Genomic DNA, 18,430 nt, shown 5'->3' on the forward strand with positions numbered 1-18,430 from the left:
TGCCTTGAAGCTCCACCAAATTAAGAGACAAAAACCTCTTAACAACAAACATTAAAGCCGGGGGGTGGGAATCTGCAATATATCATTTCTAAATTTTCCCACAGCACCCTGTGTGATTTCATTCCTTTATCAGATGTTTCACAGGGGTTTTGTTTGTATGCGGTTCATGTGGCTCTGCTTTGCGATAGCAGCTGATCGGCGTCTAAGCCGTGCACTAGGATCAGGTGGCCAAGCACAATCTCCCCCAACCATTCTGGGCTCCAATCCATGGAATAACATCATGAGCCACAACCTGGAAAAACAACGAACAGCACTGTTCGCAGGCTACAACATAACAGAGTAACAACTTCAGGCCATGTGGGAGCTGTAACGCGTTGAAATGCTATCAGTCATAGCGCTGCAGTGCATCTTATTAAAATATGTATATATGGGAACAATAGTTGCGTGACCACTTTGGCACAGCCATTACATATAAGAATGCAAATTACACTGGTTTAAAATGAGTCAGAGGATTTCTACAGAATTTTCTACAGAAGTCAGTTATATCAGCGGATGCAAAAAAAACTTGTGTAGGTGAAAAGAAAGTTTGCATTTCTATTTTGACTGTGATTGCATTGCAGAGTGAAGACATCCAACAAGAAAATCTGCTTCACACAAACTGCCTAGGGCAAACTGGCACGTGTGCGTTCTATAAGCATGCAAGGATAAAAAACAAAACAAAAAAAACAACAACAAAAAAAAAAAAACACAGTGTTTAGATAGATATAGTTGCACAAACAGATAATCTGGAGCCATGGAAACATTTTCATATTTTCACACATCACTTAAGTGAATTCACCAAGGAAAACATTCTGAATTCCTCACTAAGTGTCTTGGAATCTTTAATAATGTGATCTTGCCTATGTCATCTGACTCCCATTATGGACAATGCATGTCTGCCGGGCATGCAAAAAGATCAAAAGCTACACAAAGATAATGTTGTGATCATGGGAGTAGTTCGCAAAATTACCACACAACCATGACTATCAGCAAACTTGGAGCAAGGCCCCCTGCTGCTGCCTGTAATGTCCTTTGTGGCCATTTGGTTTACTGAGCAATTTGGAGTTTATCTCGCCTTCGACTGCTGTCAGCTATTTTGGGGACATTATTTACTTCATCGGTTGTGCAACGCTCCATCTGGGCATCAAAATTCCAAGAGCACCATGTAGGAATAAATGGGTCTATGTTAAGCATTTATCATATTTATATATATATATATATATATATATATATATATAAAAAAATAAAAATAAAAAAAAAAGGATCTAAACTTTTGAATAGATTTTGGTATGACGTGATGGTAATGACGCAATACTAATCATATTTTTCACTTTTTGTAGTAAAAAGTTATGGATAAACCTTGGACTTAATAACTTAGAAAACAGTCAATTAACTTAAAAGAAATCAACTGCTTATGGAATAATTTTCTCAAAAAATGACCGGTTTGGTAATGACATCCATATGTGAAAATTCATTAAAATTAATTTCTGATCTTTAAACTTCCACTTGTCATTATTTAAAGAATGGTGATTCTTTGTACAATAAATAAATACATACAAACAATTGAAATTAGATAGATAGATAGATGTCCAAAAACAGAGCACAGATCAAATTGAATATTTCAACAATCTTATTACTTAGAAAAAAAGTAATTAAAGAGATTCAACAACAAAAAATGACCTTTTAAAATACCAATAATTGCTTAAAAGTCTTTAAAATCAACTTAAGAGACAGAAAAGCTTCCCTAATTGAAAGATCTCCCAAATATCTTGAATATTAAAATGTAGGAGAATTGTAGGTTGTAAGCCAGCCTTAACATGGTTTTAAACATGGTACTTGCAAATGTGAAAAACATCTGTAAAATATTAAAGGGGAGGGGCTGGGGACATGCTTTTACCCTCAATTACTCTTGAATTAGTTGCTGTTTTAGGGTCTCTAGCAGAATGAACTGCCAAAATTAGCAATTTTACAATGCAGTCTGCGTTCTCATCACACAAGTAAACACACAAGTTGTGGGTTGCCAAAGTGTGTAACTATAAACAGGCTGCACGTTCGCCGTGCTGTAGAAAGAGGAAGGGCTATAGCTTTAACTACATAAAACAAAGTCCTCCGGGGAAACTGATGCATAGGCTTAGGATAAAATCGGATTATTGTGCAATGCCATGAAAAATGCAAGGTCCGTATATAAAGCCAACTTAAAAACTGTATTGTTGCAGAATTAGTGATTTAAAGAGCCAAGCGCAATGCATTTCTGAGCAAAGCAGGATATCACGACAAGCATCCTCAGTCTACTACCCCACCGGTGTCCCAGATAGCCGGATGGCTAATGCCCCACATTTCCCTTTCCAATCTTACACCGCGCACATCAACATTTAATACCACAACAAACCCCCACAATGTCCATAGTACATTACATTTTGCAAAATCAGCATACTTTTGACACGTAAACGTCAAACTGCGCGCGATAGCTGGGAAAAAAAAGGAGATTTTACCTCACGCGATCCTTGTGCTGCTTCGGAAGGTGTGAAAATATCCCCGATGAATATCGCTAAGAAATACCTTGAACTGTACTTTTAAATTCACAGCTTGTGGACATGTTTATCTGTTTCCCCAGCCGCTGATTAGAGCTTTTATCGTCGTCTCTTCCCATCCGTCTCTCTTCCCGTGTTTAGGTTAAAGCACTCGCAGGAAAAGTGATGTCATGGCTTGAAATTGTGTTGCCCGCCCCACTTTTAGTAAAAGGCCCTATCTTGTGCTCCACGTAGCATTTTCAAAAGCATGTTTTCATTTATAGTTTTGCCTTACACATTTATCTTGTTTAGTATTATTTGTTTTATTTGTTAACGCGGTTTATTTTATTAAGCTACGGTATCATCGCGTTATTTTCGTTACACATCTGCAGTGATTTCATTAATCATGACTTGTGACTAAGCAGCGTTTCAACTCTATTTATTTTTGTCCGTCAGGATTGAAATGCAATTCAGCGTTGTGGCCAATCATTAGCATCCGTTTTTCTTTTTATGCCTTCGAGGGTATAAAATTTAATTTATATAATTAAAAAAAAAAAAAAGTACACACATATACATATATGTGTGTGTGTGTGTGATAATTTAATTAAAAAAAAAAAAAAATGTTATTTTTTACTAATCTTTTTTTTACTTACCAGCCACCATGTTCCAACCAAATCAAACTGCTTAATTTTCAAGCAGGGAACACAACTAGTAAATGTTCAACATTAAGACATCATTTCATTGTCCAGGGTTCTCCTCTTTTTGACCAATTTGTATGACCTTTCCAGTCATTTGCATTTACTGTACAAGTTTTTCTATTTAAAAATAACAGTTTGAGACCATTTCGCTAATGAATCTTTCTGTGAACCAGTTTGAATTATCAAAAAAAGAACCAACTCAAAAGAATGTTTTCCAAAGCCAACTATATGGTCACAAGTTCTGTCATTACCAATAGAGTTAAATGGAGCACGCTTTTGGGAAACACACATTTTACTAGAACCATGTATATCCACTATAGAAATTTCCATGACTCTGATGATAAAAATTCCCTGGTACTTCTAGGTTTTCGAGACCGTGGGAACCCTGACTGTCCCAGAGGAGCTCCTTTCATGAGTGCAAAATTATAATTAACAAGAGCAAGATGAGATGTAAAGGTTTATTTTAGTGAACAAATCCCAGTATGAGTCATAAATATCATATGAAACCAGAAATGTACTGGATAAAAGTGGAGATGGTGCATGGAGACTTTCTGTACTTAAACACATACCTCACCTTTGCCTTAGAAAACACAAACTATGTGCATACACTGTAACTGCTGTGCATTAGTTTCACAAGACACTTACAATCTATATCAGCCATTGTGCTATTTTAAGTAATGAGAATGCTGGGTGAAATTGCAATGAAAGCAGACTGCCGGAATATGGCTTTTAAATAGATATTTGAACTGTTTGAAATATCAACAGTACGACAGCTGAGAAAATCAGGTCACAAGGTGCTCAGGATAAGGCATCTGTTGTTTTCGTGTCAGAATCCTTTGACGAATTCTGCGTGGGAATTGCTTGTCCAACTGCTTCAAGTAATTCAGATTCAACCTGTAAAACAAGACAGTAGCTCTGGTGCTTAAATGTCCACTTACATTGCAAAGAAGAGACATATCAATGAGGTTGCATCGTTTACGTATTGCAACAGTGATAATTACCTCATCTTCCACAGACACCTCGTCTCTCTCTGAGAGCTCAGCATCTTGGGCAGATCCGTCCAGATCTCCATGCTCCGCCCCGGTCAGAATGTCCATGGGGGCTTCAGCAATCTCTCTGATAGTTTGGTCCTCTAATGCGAGTGCTGTGTCAAACAGCAAGGGGGACGGGGGACACTGCAATCCCTCATCTTCAACGTCGAGATCCTGCACACCAAGAAACTTTAATTACATCACTGAATAGGGATGCACCAATATTTAAATTCTCGACAATAGCTATTTTATGTTACAGCCAATAACCAGCCAATGGCTGATATTTTATGCTATTTTGTCTTAAGAAAAAAAAAAAAAGCTAATAAATCATAAAAAAAAAAAAAAATGCTAAATGCATCACAGAATTATGTACTGTATGAAAAATGGATAAAATTGCTAAATAAATTATCAGTGTTTTAAAAGATTTAAAAATACCTACTTAAAAATTTTCCTAAAAATTGGAAATGAGAGGAATCCAATACCAGATTTATATTAAAAATAAATAAATAAAAAAAGCTTTTGGCTAACTGATATGGTATTAATATTTTGTGCAATGACAATTAAAAAAAAAAAAAAAAAAAAAATCACAATTTTATATTCAGAATAGTGCAAATTGTAGTACAAATCACCACTAGATTGCCATTAATTTAAAATACTTTCATAATGTCTTATTTAAACTTTCTTTTAAATGTCTCAATTAATGGCACATTTCTTCAAACTAAAGTCCATTCATTTAAAAAAAACAAAAAAAAAAAAAACTAAATATTTATCCAAGACAAGTAGAAAATAGTTTTAAGTGTAGTACTTTGTCAATTCTTTTATCAGTGAACATGTTTTTGGAAACCAGCTTATGTATATTTAAAAAAAAAAATTCTACTAAACATTTAAACACTGAATTGTCACTAAAAGCCATATAACCAACACCTAAAATCCAGCAATATGGATAAATCTGCAATATTGTTTGCGTTTTTGAAAGCAGGCAGTGGGAACAAATAACGGAAAAGCACATAAATAGTTTGTAGCATAACAGGAAAATGAGATGTTTCCAAAAATGAAATTAAATGAGAGGTTTTACTGTGGGCACACAGAAAATGTCAGACACAAAATTAAAGGAAGATGACTGCTCAACATTCAGATTAATTTGCTTTTCATTCATGTGAGGGTATGGGATATGATTTACACAGCAGGGAACATGTTTGAGCAGCACTGTTAGCAGGCATGTAGATACTTGATGGATACTTCAGAAGTCTGAAGAGAGAGCAAGGTGTTTTGGTGAACAAATTTAGCTCAGATTGCCAAGTTAATTATTCTGATAATGCAAAACTTTGTGTGAAGGGATGTGCTAAAACACATGAGGAAAGCAATTGCACACAGCAATTTTTGTTTTAATGAGAAAAACCAACACAAATCATACATCACTGAATTCCAGAGGTAGATTTTCTGTAGGCTGGAGCTCTGCAGCACTGAGGTACATGTCTGTGGGCGCAGACGCCAGCTGCTCCGGGGCAAGAGACTCCTGCTCAGGCTGGTACATGGGTGGAGGCAGAGACAGGTGCAGAGGACAGCGGGGCTCCTCCGACTGTCCCATGTGCACAGGCCGATCACATGGAACGTCCTTCAGACCAGGGCACATCTTGAATAATACTTGGCTACTATCTTGATAAATGTCTATTGTGAAGGGTTAAGGAGATAAGGAGAACTGGGGAAATAACTTTTAAATGTCAAAGATATGGGAGGCTGGAAGAGGTGGAGAACTTGAACTGTTCCTTCAAACTGAATAGACTTCACCCATTAGATGATTCTGGGAAGTCACCACAACAGACCATAAGAAGACTTTTGTATGAGCCACTGTTTGAAACCAACAGCTACAGCAAGCTGCAGGCCTTGATTCAGGGCTACAAGAGCATGCATGCATGCATGCATGCATGCATGCATGTATGTATGTGTATATATATATATATATATATATATATATATATATATTATATATATATATATATATATATATATATATATATATATATATATATATATATATATATATATTTTTTTTTTTTTTTTTTTTTTTTGTTTTGTTTGTTTGTTTTTGTTCAAAAGTGTGAAGTCAGTAAGATTTTTTTAAAGAAATTAATACTTTTGTTCAGCAAGGACATATTAATCTGATCAAACGTTTACACAAAAATATTGAGCACAACTGTTTTCAACATTGATAAGAAATGTTTCTTGAGCACCAAATCAGCATATTAGAATGATTTCTGAAGGATCATGTGACACTGGAGTAATGGCTGCTGAAAATTCATTCAAGTAGAAATTACATTATTATTGCATTATATGTTAAAATAGAAAACAGTTTTTAATTTGAAAACAACTGTATTAATGTCACAATTACTGCTTTTTCTGTATTTTTAAATCAAATAAGTGCAGCCTTGCTGAGCATTAAAGATTTAAAAAAAACAAAACAAATCCTACTGATCCCAAACTCTTTAACAGTGTGTGTGTGTATATATATATATATATATATATATATATATATATATATATATATATATATATATAGTGTGTGTATACATTCTACATTCTATATTATTATATATATAGATAGATAGATAGAAGAAATCTGAACATAACATGTATAGATACACAAGAAACAAATAAGGATACGAGAGACGCAATGTCGTGTCATTGGCAGACACTGATTTGAACAGCGTGTCCCTTCCACAAAGGAAATACATCTCTGGCCTAAACGCATTGCCTGTGGGGAAAAAAAAAAAAAAAAAAAAAAAAAAAAAAAAAAAAAATTAAAAGATGCGCAAATGACATTAATAAAAAAATAACTGAGCATGACATAGGCTTAGACTGACACCCATTTGACACACTGACAATCAAATGTCATTCAGATCTGTAAAGGTCTGTAAAGGTTTAAACCTTTTATTGTCCATCTTAAAGGATCAGTTCACCCAAAAATGAAAATGATCCCATTACTTACTCACCCAGACGAACACAATCGGAGTTGCATTAAAATATATCCTGGCTCTTCCAAGCTTTATAATGGTACTGAATGGGGGGCCAGATTTTGAAGCCCCAAAAAATACATCCATCCATCCATAGAGGATGTAGGAGTATCGTAAGCTTAGACGCCTCTCGAGGTTTAAACAAAAAGGACTGTGCAACAAACTTAAGCTCCTCTTTTCTTATATCCTCTAATGAAATCCTCCAACATTTCTCTTTAAAATTTCTCGTTTTAGACCAATTCGTGACGGGTGTTTTGCTCTATCATCTGCGTTTCCTCGTTCGTCATTACGTCATGCGTCAGGTCAGGGATTATTCTTCCGCTGCAAATCGATGCGTACGGCCGTTTGCCAGAAGCTAGTTAGTATAGTTAATAAAGTTTTAAATTTAGATATTTTTTCTTACAAAAACCCATCGCTTCGCTTCAGAAGGCCTTTATTAACCCCCTGGAGCCATATGGATTATTTTTATGATGGATGGATGGATGCATTTTTTTTTTTTCAGTACCATTATAAAGCTTGGAAGAGCCAGGATATTTTAAATATATCTCCAATTGTGTTTGTCTGAAAGAAAATAGTCATAAATAACTAGGATGGCTTGAGGGTGAGTAAATCATGGGATCATTTTTAATTTTTGGGTGAACTATCCCTTTAAGACAGAGAAACAAAACCATTAGACGTTACTAGAAAGTCCATCCATACCTGTGGCGTGCCTCCCTCAGTAATCGCTTGTCTTCGCTCTCTGAGCTGGCGATGCAGCAATGCCTCCACGCCATAACGACGCCGATAACGCCGCAGAGCCTTTAATTTTTTCAGGTTCTCTCGTTCCTTCATGGACAGCCCCTCCGGACCTGTTAACAGGCTGCTCCCTGTATCACAAAATTGATTATATTATATTATGTTGACTGAATACATGAATGCAACCACAGAATGACAGCACCAGCCTTACCAATTGTCTCATGCTCAATCTTGCGGCTATGCAGGTAGCGTCGTTTCTTTTCTTTTAATAAGTGTTGCAGACGTTTGAATTGGTCTATGTAGAGGGACTGAAGTCTGATTAGTTTTTCACGTGTGATGAGCGCCACTTCCTCTGCTGTGTAAACACCCGCATGCCTATAGAAAAAAAAAAAAAAAAAAATCACACACTTCATCAACTGACATCTTAGGTGGCATTCATTTATTAAAACTGATTTTGACAAAGCAGATGAGAAAAATAAATGTAATGTCTCACTTTAAAGGGTCTTCATGGTCACTATCAAGACTTTCAGCATCACTGTCAGGGTCTCCTCTCCACGTCTGATCCAAAACAATTGGATCCTGCTCCTCCTCACTCCAACTCTCTTCATCTATACAAGGAAATAAATACAGACAAAATACATCAACATATTTATTCTGTTATGTTCAAATCTATTAAACATGAATTTTTGTCAAATAGTAAAACATAACATTTTTGTATTTCTGTTTAAATAAGTAAAAAAATAAATGTTTAAATGGCACAATATCTCACCGTAAAAATCACATGTATAGAGTTATTAGAGAAAACATTACAAAAAAAAAAAAAAAATTTTTACATTAAAATAATACATTGCATAAACCATTAGTCAGTATCCTCCGATGCAAGTTTAAAATCAGCAGGAATAAAATCTAAAATATAAACTGAAAATATAATTTAATAAGCAAAAATAGCTGCATTCTGTTTAAAAGAAGAATTTAACCATATCATAATAGGGTCTTTTGTTGCTTAAACCCCATTTAACTCTGTTGATTTCACTGACGGTAATTTTCTCTGGAGCAGCAACCAATTTGGAGTCACTTTAGTTATCAGTTCTCTCACACACACACACACACACACACACACACACGTTTGTTTGCATCACATCCAGAGATTTCACATCCAGATGACTACGCAGCCAAAAGCAAGTAACAGCACAATTTGAAGCAAGTTAGATCTCACCTAGTATGCGACTAGCTTCACTTCGGCCCTCCTGACTGTGAGCTCCAGATTCTGGCCGGCTATAGCCGCTGAGCTGAGAGAGTAAAACTTCAGGTGATGGTCCAGAAGCAGATGCCTTCCGCATTTGAGCTTGTTGAACCAAAGCATTTCTGCGTGCATGCTCAGCACAGAACGATACCCTAACAGAAAGAAAAACAACATTACAATCAAATATCTGTAGCAAGTACTTTCTTAACCATGTTAAGGGAGTAAACAAACACACCCACCCCTCTTTTTTCTCTGGTTTTGGGGCTGCATTGGGGCAGCGCTTGCCATTCTTGTTGGAAACATAGCTGCACTGCCTGTAGGGAGCATTTTTATCCTCAAGTACGTGTTTGATGCAGAACTCCAGGCCCTCCAGACGAGGCTGTGAACAGGGTCTCTGGGTGAAGGAGCAGGTTTGAGGTTCTTGAGAGCGAGCAGTTTGAGTCACTCGACCTCTGCTGGATGGCAGCACGTGGATCCGAATCCTGTTCATCACTGATGCAGTGATAAAGTCAACATAACTAAATTAAATACAAACACCATAATTCAGGTCCTCTGAATTTCCAGTCATTCATCAGAGTTTTCCATGACTGATACTTACAGTCCATACAGACCACATGTCATGAATAAATGCAATTTATTGTCATGACAGTATATAAATAAAGTGGCCAAAAAGGTCCAAAATGCAGCAAACAATTTGTTTATGCACATCTACTAAAGATAAACAAGAACTCGTTTAAAAATGTTAACGTAACATAGTAACGTTAAGGCTTTACTGTACATCAGCACACGAGATTCGTTCAGATCCCGTTAAAGCATGTGGGATATAGGGTAATCGTCAAGAGCATTCAAGCAGTCGTATAAATCAATTCTTTAACTTTGCATTTGTAAAATAAAAAGTAACGTTAGCATTGCAGAAGCTGCGAGCTTTTAAACATTATCAGAGATCATAAGATTGACATTTTAATTTTATGCAGAAGCGCCAAATTCATACGTCAGTGCTGCTGTTCGGCCATCTTTGAATTGGGAGGATAAGATACTCTTTATTTTAACTCACCAAAATTGATATAATTAATCAATATATACCATCGTTTTAGTCTAAAACTGTTTTTGTACGTTATAATATATAATTTCTACGTGAAAACTCACCTATGGAGTAATACTTGTTAACGTTTATGTGAGATCTTCCTGCTGCCCCTTCCACCGATCAAGGCAATGTACTAACAATGAGCTCTGTGTAGGAACGTCATCCATTTTAGCGCCCTCCTACGTTTACGTTGATTGGACCACAACCTTGTAAGGAACCATTTGATTCGAGGACAATACTTCACGATCGAGTATAGTCCTTTATTATTGGCTACAATATCCCAGAGCAGTTGTTGTTGGCAGCAACTCTATGCGCCAAATGTGTAACAAAATAAAAGCAGTCCAGCAAATAAACAGAAACAGACGGCCTCTAAAATAAATAATTTAATTCAAAAATGTTATATATATATAAATTCATGCTTTGCTTTGTGCAAGAGATTGATCTTTTCCATAAAGCTGCCATGACTTGTACATCCTTCTCAGTTTCCTCAGATTTGGTTTGGGAAGATCCTGTAGGGATATAAAAATGAAACCATACAAAATATCAGAGAAAATACGAAATGGAAAAAAAGAAAAAAAAAAACAGGATATATGATGGGTTACGGCTGACAATACTATGCTTATCAGCATTTATGATATTCAAACCTTTTTAAAATCCAGCAAAAAGCGCACAGACAAAACTAATTTTGTTGAAGATTAGCTGAAACATACCTGTTGATCTTCTAAGTGGTGAAGATCTGCCAGAGGGACGATGGAAGGTCTTCCATGAGCACACTGGAAAGGAAGATGACAAGAGGAGAGCGAGCTCACCAGACTACAGCACTCCTCTTTACTCAAAATGTCATTGAACTTAATTGCTCCTGTTAAGATAAACAAATAAATTAAATTCAATTTGAACAAGAATATTTTGAAAATGCTAATTATTGCAAATGACTAGGCATACATACTTAAAAATACCTAATAAAATGTAACAATTGTTAAATGTACTCAAAGTGTACACTAAAATGTTTAGACGCATTGTGGCTTCTTTTGTATGAAAATGGGGAGAGGGGTAAGACAGTCACTGTGTTTCCTATTAGTTAATAAATAGAATACATTTAAGTTGCACTCAATGGTGGATTTATAACACTAACCATGACAAGCTTGAGAAGCGAGAACATTATGTACTGTCAGAGGCAGCGTTCCTCTCACTCTTCCTGTTGAGCGGAGAAGCTGCAGTATGAGTCAAAAGAATAAAATATCATGAATATATCCCATTCAAGCTCCAAAAACATCCCATTTGTAGTATTTTGTTCACAGATTAGATGCAAATCACCAGTGCTGATAATATGTAATCTAGATTATGTAATCAGATTCCAAAAATGAAATACTTGTAATTATATTATATTACGTGTTAAAATGCTCAGACTACAGTTACTTTTCTATTGATTACATTATTACTTAATATTCACAAAATGGCAGTGAATTATTCAGAATTCATAGATTTTAAAAATTTTAAATTTTCATTCCTAAAAAAGCCCAATGCTTACATATGTTCAGAAAGTCTTCTAATTTTGTGGAATTGCACACACAGACTGGCCACTAGTCAGGTGACTATAATTACGTGGAAAATTAAGAGGCCACGTAGCTTAAACAAATAAAATATTTCATCTTTTTGTTAGTTAGTGTTTTATTTTGATTGTTTTTATTTTAAAATTACTTTAACATTTTTTAAGATTTAATTTTTTTTTTCAGGTTTTCATCAATTTATGAACCCCTGCAGTTCCTTCCCAAACCTTAGCTTGGGAAACTCTATCATAATGTAATTTTTAATGAACTTCATGTTGTTGATAACAAAAAAATTGAATAATTTTTCTTTCTCTTTGTATTTTGTATTATTATGGTATAACATTATACTATTCAAATCAATGTTATAAATAAGTTTGGTCAAAAGTAATCAAAAGGTCGTCAGATTATATTACTTAAAATGTGTAATGTATTAGATTACATTACTAACTAAATGTTTTTTGTAATTTGTATTCAGTATGGACATGCAAGCTCACCTCAATGTGTTCTCGCAGGTAGTCCTACAAAATAAAATATACAGTGTAAGAGTCTAAACTGAGTTTAAATAAAAAAAATAAAAAAATAAATAAAAAATAAGAACTGAGTCTGACCTCTGCAATGGTTTTAATTACGGACCGCCTTCCACGGCGGATCTCTGTGCTTTCTTTCTCTATGAAACATGTGGGAAGTCTCTGCAACAACACATTCAGTGACTCACTATTTGGGAAACTTACATCTAAAGCAAGACCCCTCAGGAAGGCCTGACAAGACCTACAAGAACAAAAGAGAGATTTATGGCATTTTGTTTCGGCAAAGGTGCAGAACTAATTGAACACACATGCATGTTTCAGACAGAAGATGACGATGGAATCAGGAATGTTCAAACAGCTCAAACAGCTGCACTGACCTCAGAAGTCTCAATTCCTCCTCAGTTACATTAATCTCCAAGGGTGGGGTTACACTTGAAGAACATAGCCTCTTTTTTCCAGGTGTGTCTGGATCATCCTCATAAGAGTCTACATCAAACAACAAGCAGTGTGGGAAAAATACACTGAATCCTTATGTACCTCTCTTTAAGTTTATTAGCCCTTTTTAATACTTTTACACGGACTTTGTTTTGTTCTTACGTTCTTATAAGTTTGGGGTTTGTAAGATTTTTTTAATGTTTTTAATGTTCCTTCTGTTCACAAAGGCTACATTTATTTGATAAAAAATACAATAAAATGTTAATATTGTGAACTATTATTACAAAATCACTGTTAAATCTCTGCTTTCTATTTTAATATATTTTTTAAATGTGATTTATTCCTGTGATTGCAAAGCTGAATTTTCAGCATCATTACTCCAGTCTTCAGTGTCACATGATCCTTCAGAAATCATTCTAACATGCTGATTTGGTGTTTAACCAATACATTACCATTTACCTGTTACCAACCCCTCCAGTCGAACTCTTTCATGGGCAGCATGCTGATCAACCAACACTAGGAGATTTCCTGCAGGTAGAAGGCAATGACAAATGTTTAGGACAGGGTTCCTCAAATCTGATCCTGGAAGGCCACTGCCCTGCAAGAGTTTAATTCCAACCCTAATCAAACACACCTGAACAAGCTAGTCAAGGTCTTCAGAGTTACTAGAAAATTGCAGGTAAGTGAGTTTGATCGTGGTTTGAGCTAAACTCTGCAGAACAGTGGCCCTCCAGGGCTGGATTTGAGGAACCCTGGTTTAGGACATTATCACACTATTCAATGTAACAATTTTCAGACCATGGTACCTTCATTTGTACTGCTTTCAGAGATGTCCTGCTCTGTTGTATTTATTAAACAAGCAAGGAACTTCTTGTCCACTTGATTGATGACCTGAGGTAATAAATAAATAAATAATCTTAGATTAATTTTTACCATTGTAAGTGTCAGTTCCTCAGTGCACAAAAAGAGTAGATGGGTAATACTTACTCTCATTGTGTGGATCATATTCTTGGTAAACCGGTAGGGGAAAAGAATATTGTGTATTTTTACAGCAAGACCCTCAGCTTGACCGCTGGTTACATCCACAGCAACCTTTTCAGAATAATTATTAGTGTGAGCCAAATTAATTAGAATATTTTTAAAAAAGCACAACATTAATTAAAAACAGTTTTAAATAGATTTAATTGCATTAAAAATCATTAAATGATTTAATTTATTAAACCAGTAGTCTTTATACCTCTGGAGGCCGTATGAACACTGGATTACTCCATTCTGAGAATAAAGTCGACAGTGAATCGGGACCTTGGGCATCCTCTTAAAAGAGTAACAAGAAAAACAATTAGTTAATGTGCACTAAAAAGCTGATTTCAGTCCTGATGTCAGTCTAGAGCTGTACCTCTGCTGTCTGTCCCTGAGTTAAGAGCTCTTTCTGCTCTGGGCTTGGGCAGAAAGGGAAGTACAATGTCTGTGTGAAATGGATAACACCTGTACTCAAATCCTATGAGCAAAGACAAGCCAATTATAATATAAATATCTGTACATTAGTGATCCAAAAACGTCTAACTGAATTTCTCCCACCTGTTTTTGAAATAACACTGACTGCCATGTTAGTGACATCTGTGGTACATGGCACTTGAGTCTCCTCCACAGGAGGAGAGTTATATTTGCTGAGCCCTGTAACTTGGTTTATGTAAACCAGCTTTCCTAAGCAACTGTCATAATGAGCCAGCCAGCTGCTGGACATTGGGATTGTTTCAACACTTTCATTTGTAGTCTGACCTTCATTTCCTGTGTCGCTGCACAGAGGATCATGCTGAGAGGTTACGCTGGCTTCATCAACACGGCTCACACTTCCCAAAAAGGAAGTCACATTCTTGTTGCAGAGATGCGAGTCTTCTAAAATAGAGGAAGGTATTGTTGCTTGCTTGAAGGTATTGTCCTGCTCAATCAGATCCAAGACTGGAAAGTCTTTAGAAGAATCATGAACAATTGAATCAAAAGTTCCAGATGATCCAAATAAAACATCTTCTTCTAAGAGGCTTTTTTCTAATTCACAGGAATTTTCTTCAAAGTGTGAGTCTTGTACAACTGGAAAAGACAAGTTTTCCATAGTAAGAAAGTCTTTGCTGACTTCTTTGAATGCCATTTTGTCATGTTTTAAGTTGGAACATTTGGCAGCCAATGATATTTTTTCTCCCTTGTTCCACGGTGAAGATACTGCATAACATTCAGAATTATATGGAGAATGAGCATCTGAAATGTTCCTCAATAAGGGCTTGTCTAAATCATCTAAGCACAAAGTAGATCCTACAAAGCAGTCATTGGATTTTCTAGAGGATTCTGGTTGTAAAAGGCTTGTTTTTTCCGTACTTGGTTGTTTTTTTTCAGCATCCTTCCCAAACAACCTTTTGAACTTGTCAAGAGATCCTGTTTCAAAAGACATGGTTAATTTACGACTTTGAGCAGCTCTGCAAGTCTTTGAGCTTGTACCATAAACAACATGTTTGTCTTCTTCAATGTCATTTAATGGCAACTTTCTCTTTTTTGGAGAGATTTTATTGGGGAAGCAGAATTTTTTTAAACTATCTTGCGCCCCTTTTACATCCAGAATTGAAATCTTGTGGTTTTTGCTTCCCATCACATTTATGTTGTTGTCGTTAACAGTAACTGACCAATCATTATGGCTTATATTTGGACAAATTGCATTTTCATCTTCTTTGCGGTTGTTATTCATTTCTGTAGCAAATGCGATTGTGGTCTGCAAAGGCAAATCCCCACAATGAGGAGCTTTTTCAGTGTCTGACTCTTCACTGGCGAAGGTTTTGGTGTTTATTGACACTTGCTCCAACATTTGAACACCACCAGAGACGTCCACACCACTTGCATTATCCTTCTTCTCAGTCAGTGCGTCACACGCTTCATGTGTTTCCTCAGCACTGAGGTTTTGTTCTGCCGCAGGAGTCTTTGCATTCCTCAATGGACTACTTGATGGACCATCGCTGCCATTCATGGAAAACTCTGTCACCAAATTTTCCTTAGTAAGAAATGCTTTTACTCCTTCTTCAATGCAGATGAGCACATTATCCCAGTCTTTGAACTCTATCAGGGACTTGGCTGGTTCGAGGCATATGTCATACTCTGAGTAATGGCATTTGATATTTAAGACATAGACGCCATGGAGATCACATCCGCCCCTTTGTTTGGGGCTCGATGTTAACGGATATGCAGTTGGGCTGTTGTTTTGTCTCGCAGCACTGCTTACTCTCTTCAGAAGGCTGTTGAGCGTTTTATGAATGCGTGTCTTCAGAAGAAGCCTCCCATTTACAAATAGGAATTGCAAGCTGTTATTGTAATGACCTTCACGGCCGATATGACCGGTCATTTCGAACTGCTCATGGACGTAACTGACCTCTCCGAGCTTTTGGGCTCGATTCAAGCCATGAATCTGCACAAACCTGTAATAGGTACTACTTGTTTTAGAGAGCTGCACCATCACGTGAGCCGAATTTTCTTTTTTCACTGTGAATGACACAGATGGGTGCATCAGAGATATGGCCTCCACTCTCTGACGGATGCGTTCGGTTTCTAAAACCGCATCCATTCTCTTTCTTCGGACTGGCATGTTGTGGAAGAGATTGTAGACGGTCACGGTCGTCCCTGCGGAGGGTCGAACGGTTTGAGCTTCAAAAACATCCGATGCATTTGCTTCATTGAAGGTTTTAACGTAAGTTTTCACCGACAGCTTAGTCCTAGATGACATTTCAACCATTTCTGCAAGGGAGACAATACTGGAAATCGCTTCCCCTCTGAATCCAAAAAATCTGAGATTATCCAGATCCTCCAGCGAGCTGCATTTGCTCGTGTTGTATCGCAATCCCACTCTCTCCATGTCCTCCCGGCACATTCCTGTACCATTGTCGATCACCTGCAGCTTGCAGGCTTCTATGTCTATTTTGACAGCCACACATGTTGCTCCAGCATCAATGCCGTTCAACACGAGCTCCTCCACACATTGCTGCAATGAGAAAATAGCAACACCAGAGCGCAGCTGTGCTTGAACATCTTGGGGTAAACTCTTGATCATTCTAAAAAACATAAATGTTAAAATGCTTTAATGCACAGAGATGAAATAGTCAAATGAGACATTCATGTAAAATGTAAATAACGACAGAAGTATAATTATGAAAGAAGTATAATTATCTTTTCATTTGAATGAATAATTAAACTAATATATGTCTATACCTCTTTGATGGGTTGTGAGATGTTTATTTGTGGCTGAACGTCCAGAAAAAAGCCGTCTGTCAGTTTTGTCAGCTTTGACGGTTGCCATGTAACAACACCGGTAAGTTTGCTAACTGTTGTAAAGATGAATTTCAGTCCTTAAAAAATGACGGTTTCTTAACCGCTCAATGTAAAACGGCGTTTCTATAACTTGTGATATAAATAACGTTTTTTATGGCATTTCATTCGTTAACTCATTTAAGAGGTACAGCCATTATTTCTGTTAAGGGTTCAATCTACTTTCACTCACAACAACAACGTGAACTGCAGCGGAAATGACGTCGAAGAATAAGCAGCAGCGTGAAGCAAGCGACCAGGCAACATACTAGTGCAGACGTACGTCATGAATAAAATACTTCATAACACCAATAAATATTAATTTAACATTAATATTTTCAAAATTATATAATAATATAGAATATTTGTAGAAAGTACCAAAGTTATTGTATGTGTTTTTGCTGAACGCCTTTTTAGGTCTACTTTGATTTTACTTCATAATTTATCAATATATAAAACTAAAACAAATCAATGAAATAATAATAATTCCTATTAGGATATGTGCTCATATAATATGTAATGTAGTTAAAATCAAGTCGCATGTATATTAATAATTATAATCATAACGTTTAGCTATTACTATATATATTATGATACATTTTAACTCAATGAGACATGACAGAATAGAAATAAGCACGTATTATTTCTTATTATTTCTTTTCTTTCTTAGTATTATTATTGTTTATTATGTTATATCTCTCTATCTTAATGAAACTTGAAAAAAAAACAATGGACTCACTAAACATTATAGGGCTAATAAATAATCTAAATCGATGTGATAATTAAGCTTGTTTTATGCTTGTTATGAGGTTTGCAAAGAAAAAGCAGTTGAAAAAAAAATATTCAAAATAATCTAAACATTATTGAGCATGATAAATTGAAGAATTTTCAGATTTTCATAAAAACTAATTTCTTTCTCCATTTCAGTCTACATTGTGTCAGCTTATTGAGAGAGAGAGAGAGAGAGAGAGAGAGAGAGAGAGTTTGATGGTGGTCAGCAGTAAATCTTTACTGTGCTGCTCTCCAGGGTGCTGAAATGCGTTGCTGCTGAATGTGGGGGACATCGTGGCATGTTCTCGGTGACCTTCACAGATAAAGATGTGTCATCACACATTAGTATATTATGAATAGGTGTGAATTAGTGTATAACAGTGAAAAAACAGCGGCAAGTTTTGCATGAAAAGCTTACTGAAAACGTCACTGATGCATTTTCTCTTGTCAAAGCATTTTGT

At 36.1% G+C, this 18,430-nt stretch overlaps 3 protein-coding genes and 1 non-coding gene across 5 annotated transcripts in view; all 4 read right to left on the reverse strand.

The window, feature by feature from the left end:
* The window catches only part of nckap5l (NCK-associated protein 5-like), a 30,552-nt gene extending 27,770 nt beyond the window's left edge, over positions 1-2,782 (reverse strand). The window contains exon 1 of the mRNA XM_051879305.1: positions 2,532-2,782. The gene's annotated coding sequence lies outside the window, so the exon portion shown is untranslated. The remainder of the gene's footprint in view (positions 1-2,531) is intronic.
* A 909-nt stretch (positions 2,783-3,691) lies between these two features.
* On the reverse strand, positions 3,692-10,635 carry kansl2 (KAT8 regulatory NSL complex subunit 2). Of its 2 annotated transcripts, none has more exons than XM_051879309.1 (10): positions 10,414-10,635; positions 9,507-9,759; positions 9,241-9,419; positions 8,518-8,632; positions 8,236-8,399; positions 7,989-8,155; positions 6,940-7,030; positions 5,693-5,946; positions 4,249-4,452; positions 3,692-4,141 (listed from the first exon to the last, which is right to left on the reverse strand). In XM_051879309.1, the coding sequence occupies exons 2-10, from the start codon at positions 9,755-9,757 to the stop codon at positions 4,046-4,048; spliced, it is 1,521 nt and encodes a 506-aa protein (XP_051735269.1). In that variant the 5' UTR covers positions 9,758-9,759; positions 10,414-10,635; the 3' UTR covers positions 3,692-4,045. The 2 variants fall into 2 exon arrangements, with proteins under 2 accessions (XP_051735269.1, XP_051735270.1); XM_051879310.1 differs by having other exon boundaries at positions 9,507-9,785; positions 10,414-10,551.
* Positions 6,037-6,177, reverse strand: LOC127505613 (small nucleolar RNA SNORA2/SNORA34 family). Its single transcript, XR_007927754.1, has one exon. It is a non-coding gene; the product is annotated as a small nucleolar RNA SNORA2/SNORA34 family (small nucleolar RNA).
* An 86-nt stretch (positions 10,636-10,721) lies between the features above and the next one.
* mlh3 (mutL homolog 3 (E. coli)) lies at positions 10,722-14,401 on the reverse strand (the record flags this gene model as incomplete). Its single annotated transcript, XM_051880744.1, has 11 exons — positions 10,722-10,860; positions 11,062-11,210; positions 11,484-11,562; positions 12,393-12,416; positions 12,507-12,666; positions 12,803-12,911; positions 13,320-13,388; positions 13,667-13,751; positions 13,848-13,952; positions 14,098-14,174; positions 14,257-14,401. Coding segments are annotated over 11 exons (1,098 nt in total), but the record flags the coding sequence as incomplete, so codon positions are not given.
* Positions 14,402-18,430: the final 4,029 nt, after the last annotated feature.

The sequence above is a fragment of the Ctenopharyngodon idella genome, chromosome 22 (genome assembly GCF_019924925.1).
Source record: "Ctenopharyngodon idella isolate HZGC_01 chromosome 22, HZGC01, whole genome shotgun sequence".
Classification (NCBI taxonomy): Eukaryota; Metazoa; Chordata; class Actinopteri; order Cypriniformes; family Xenocyprididae; genus Ctenopharyngodon; species Ctenopharyngodon idella.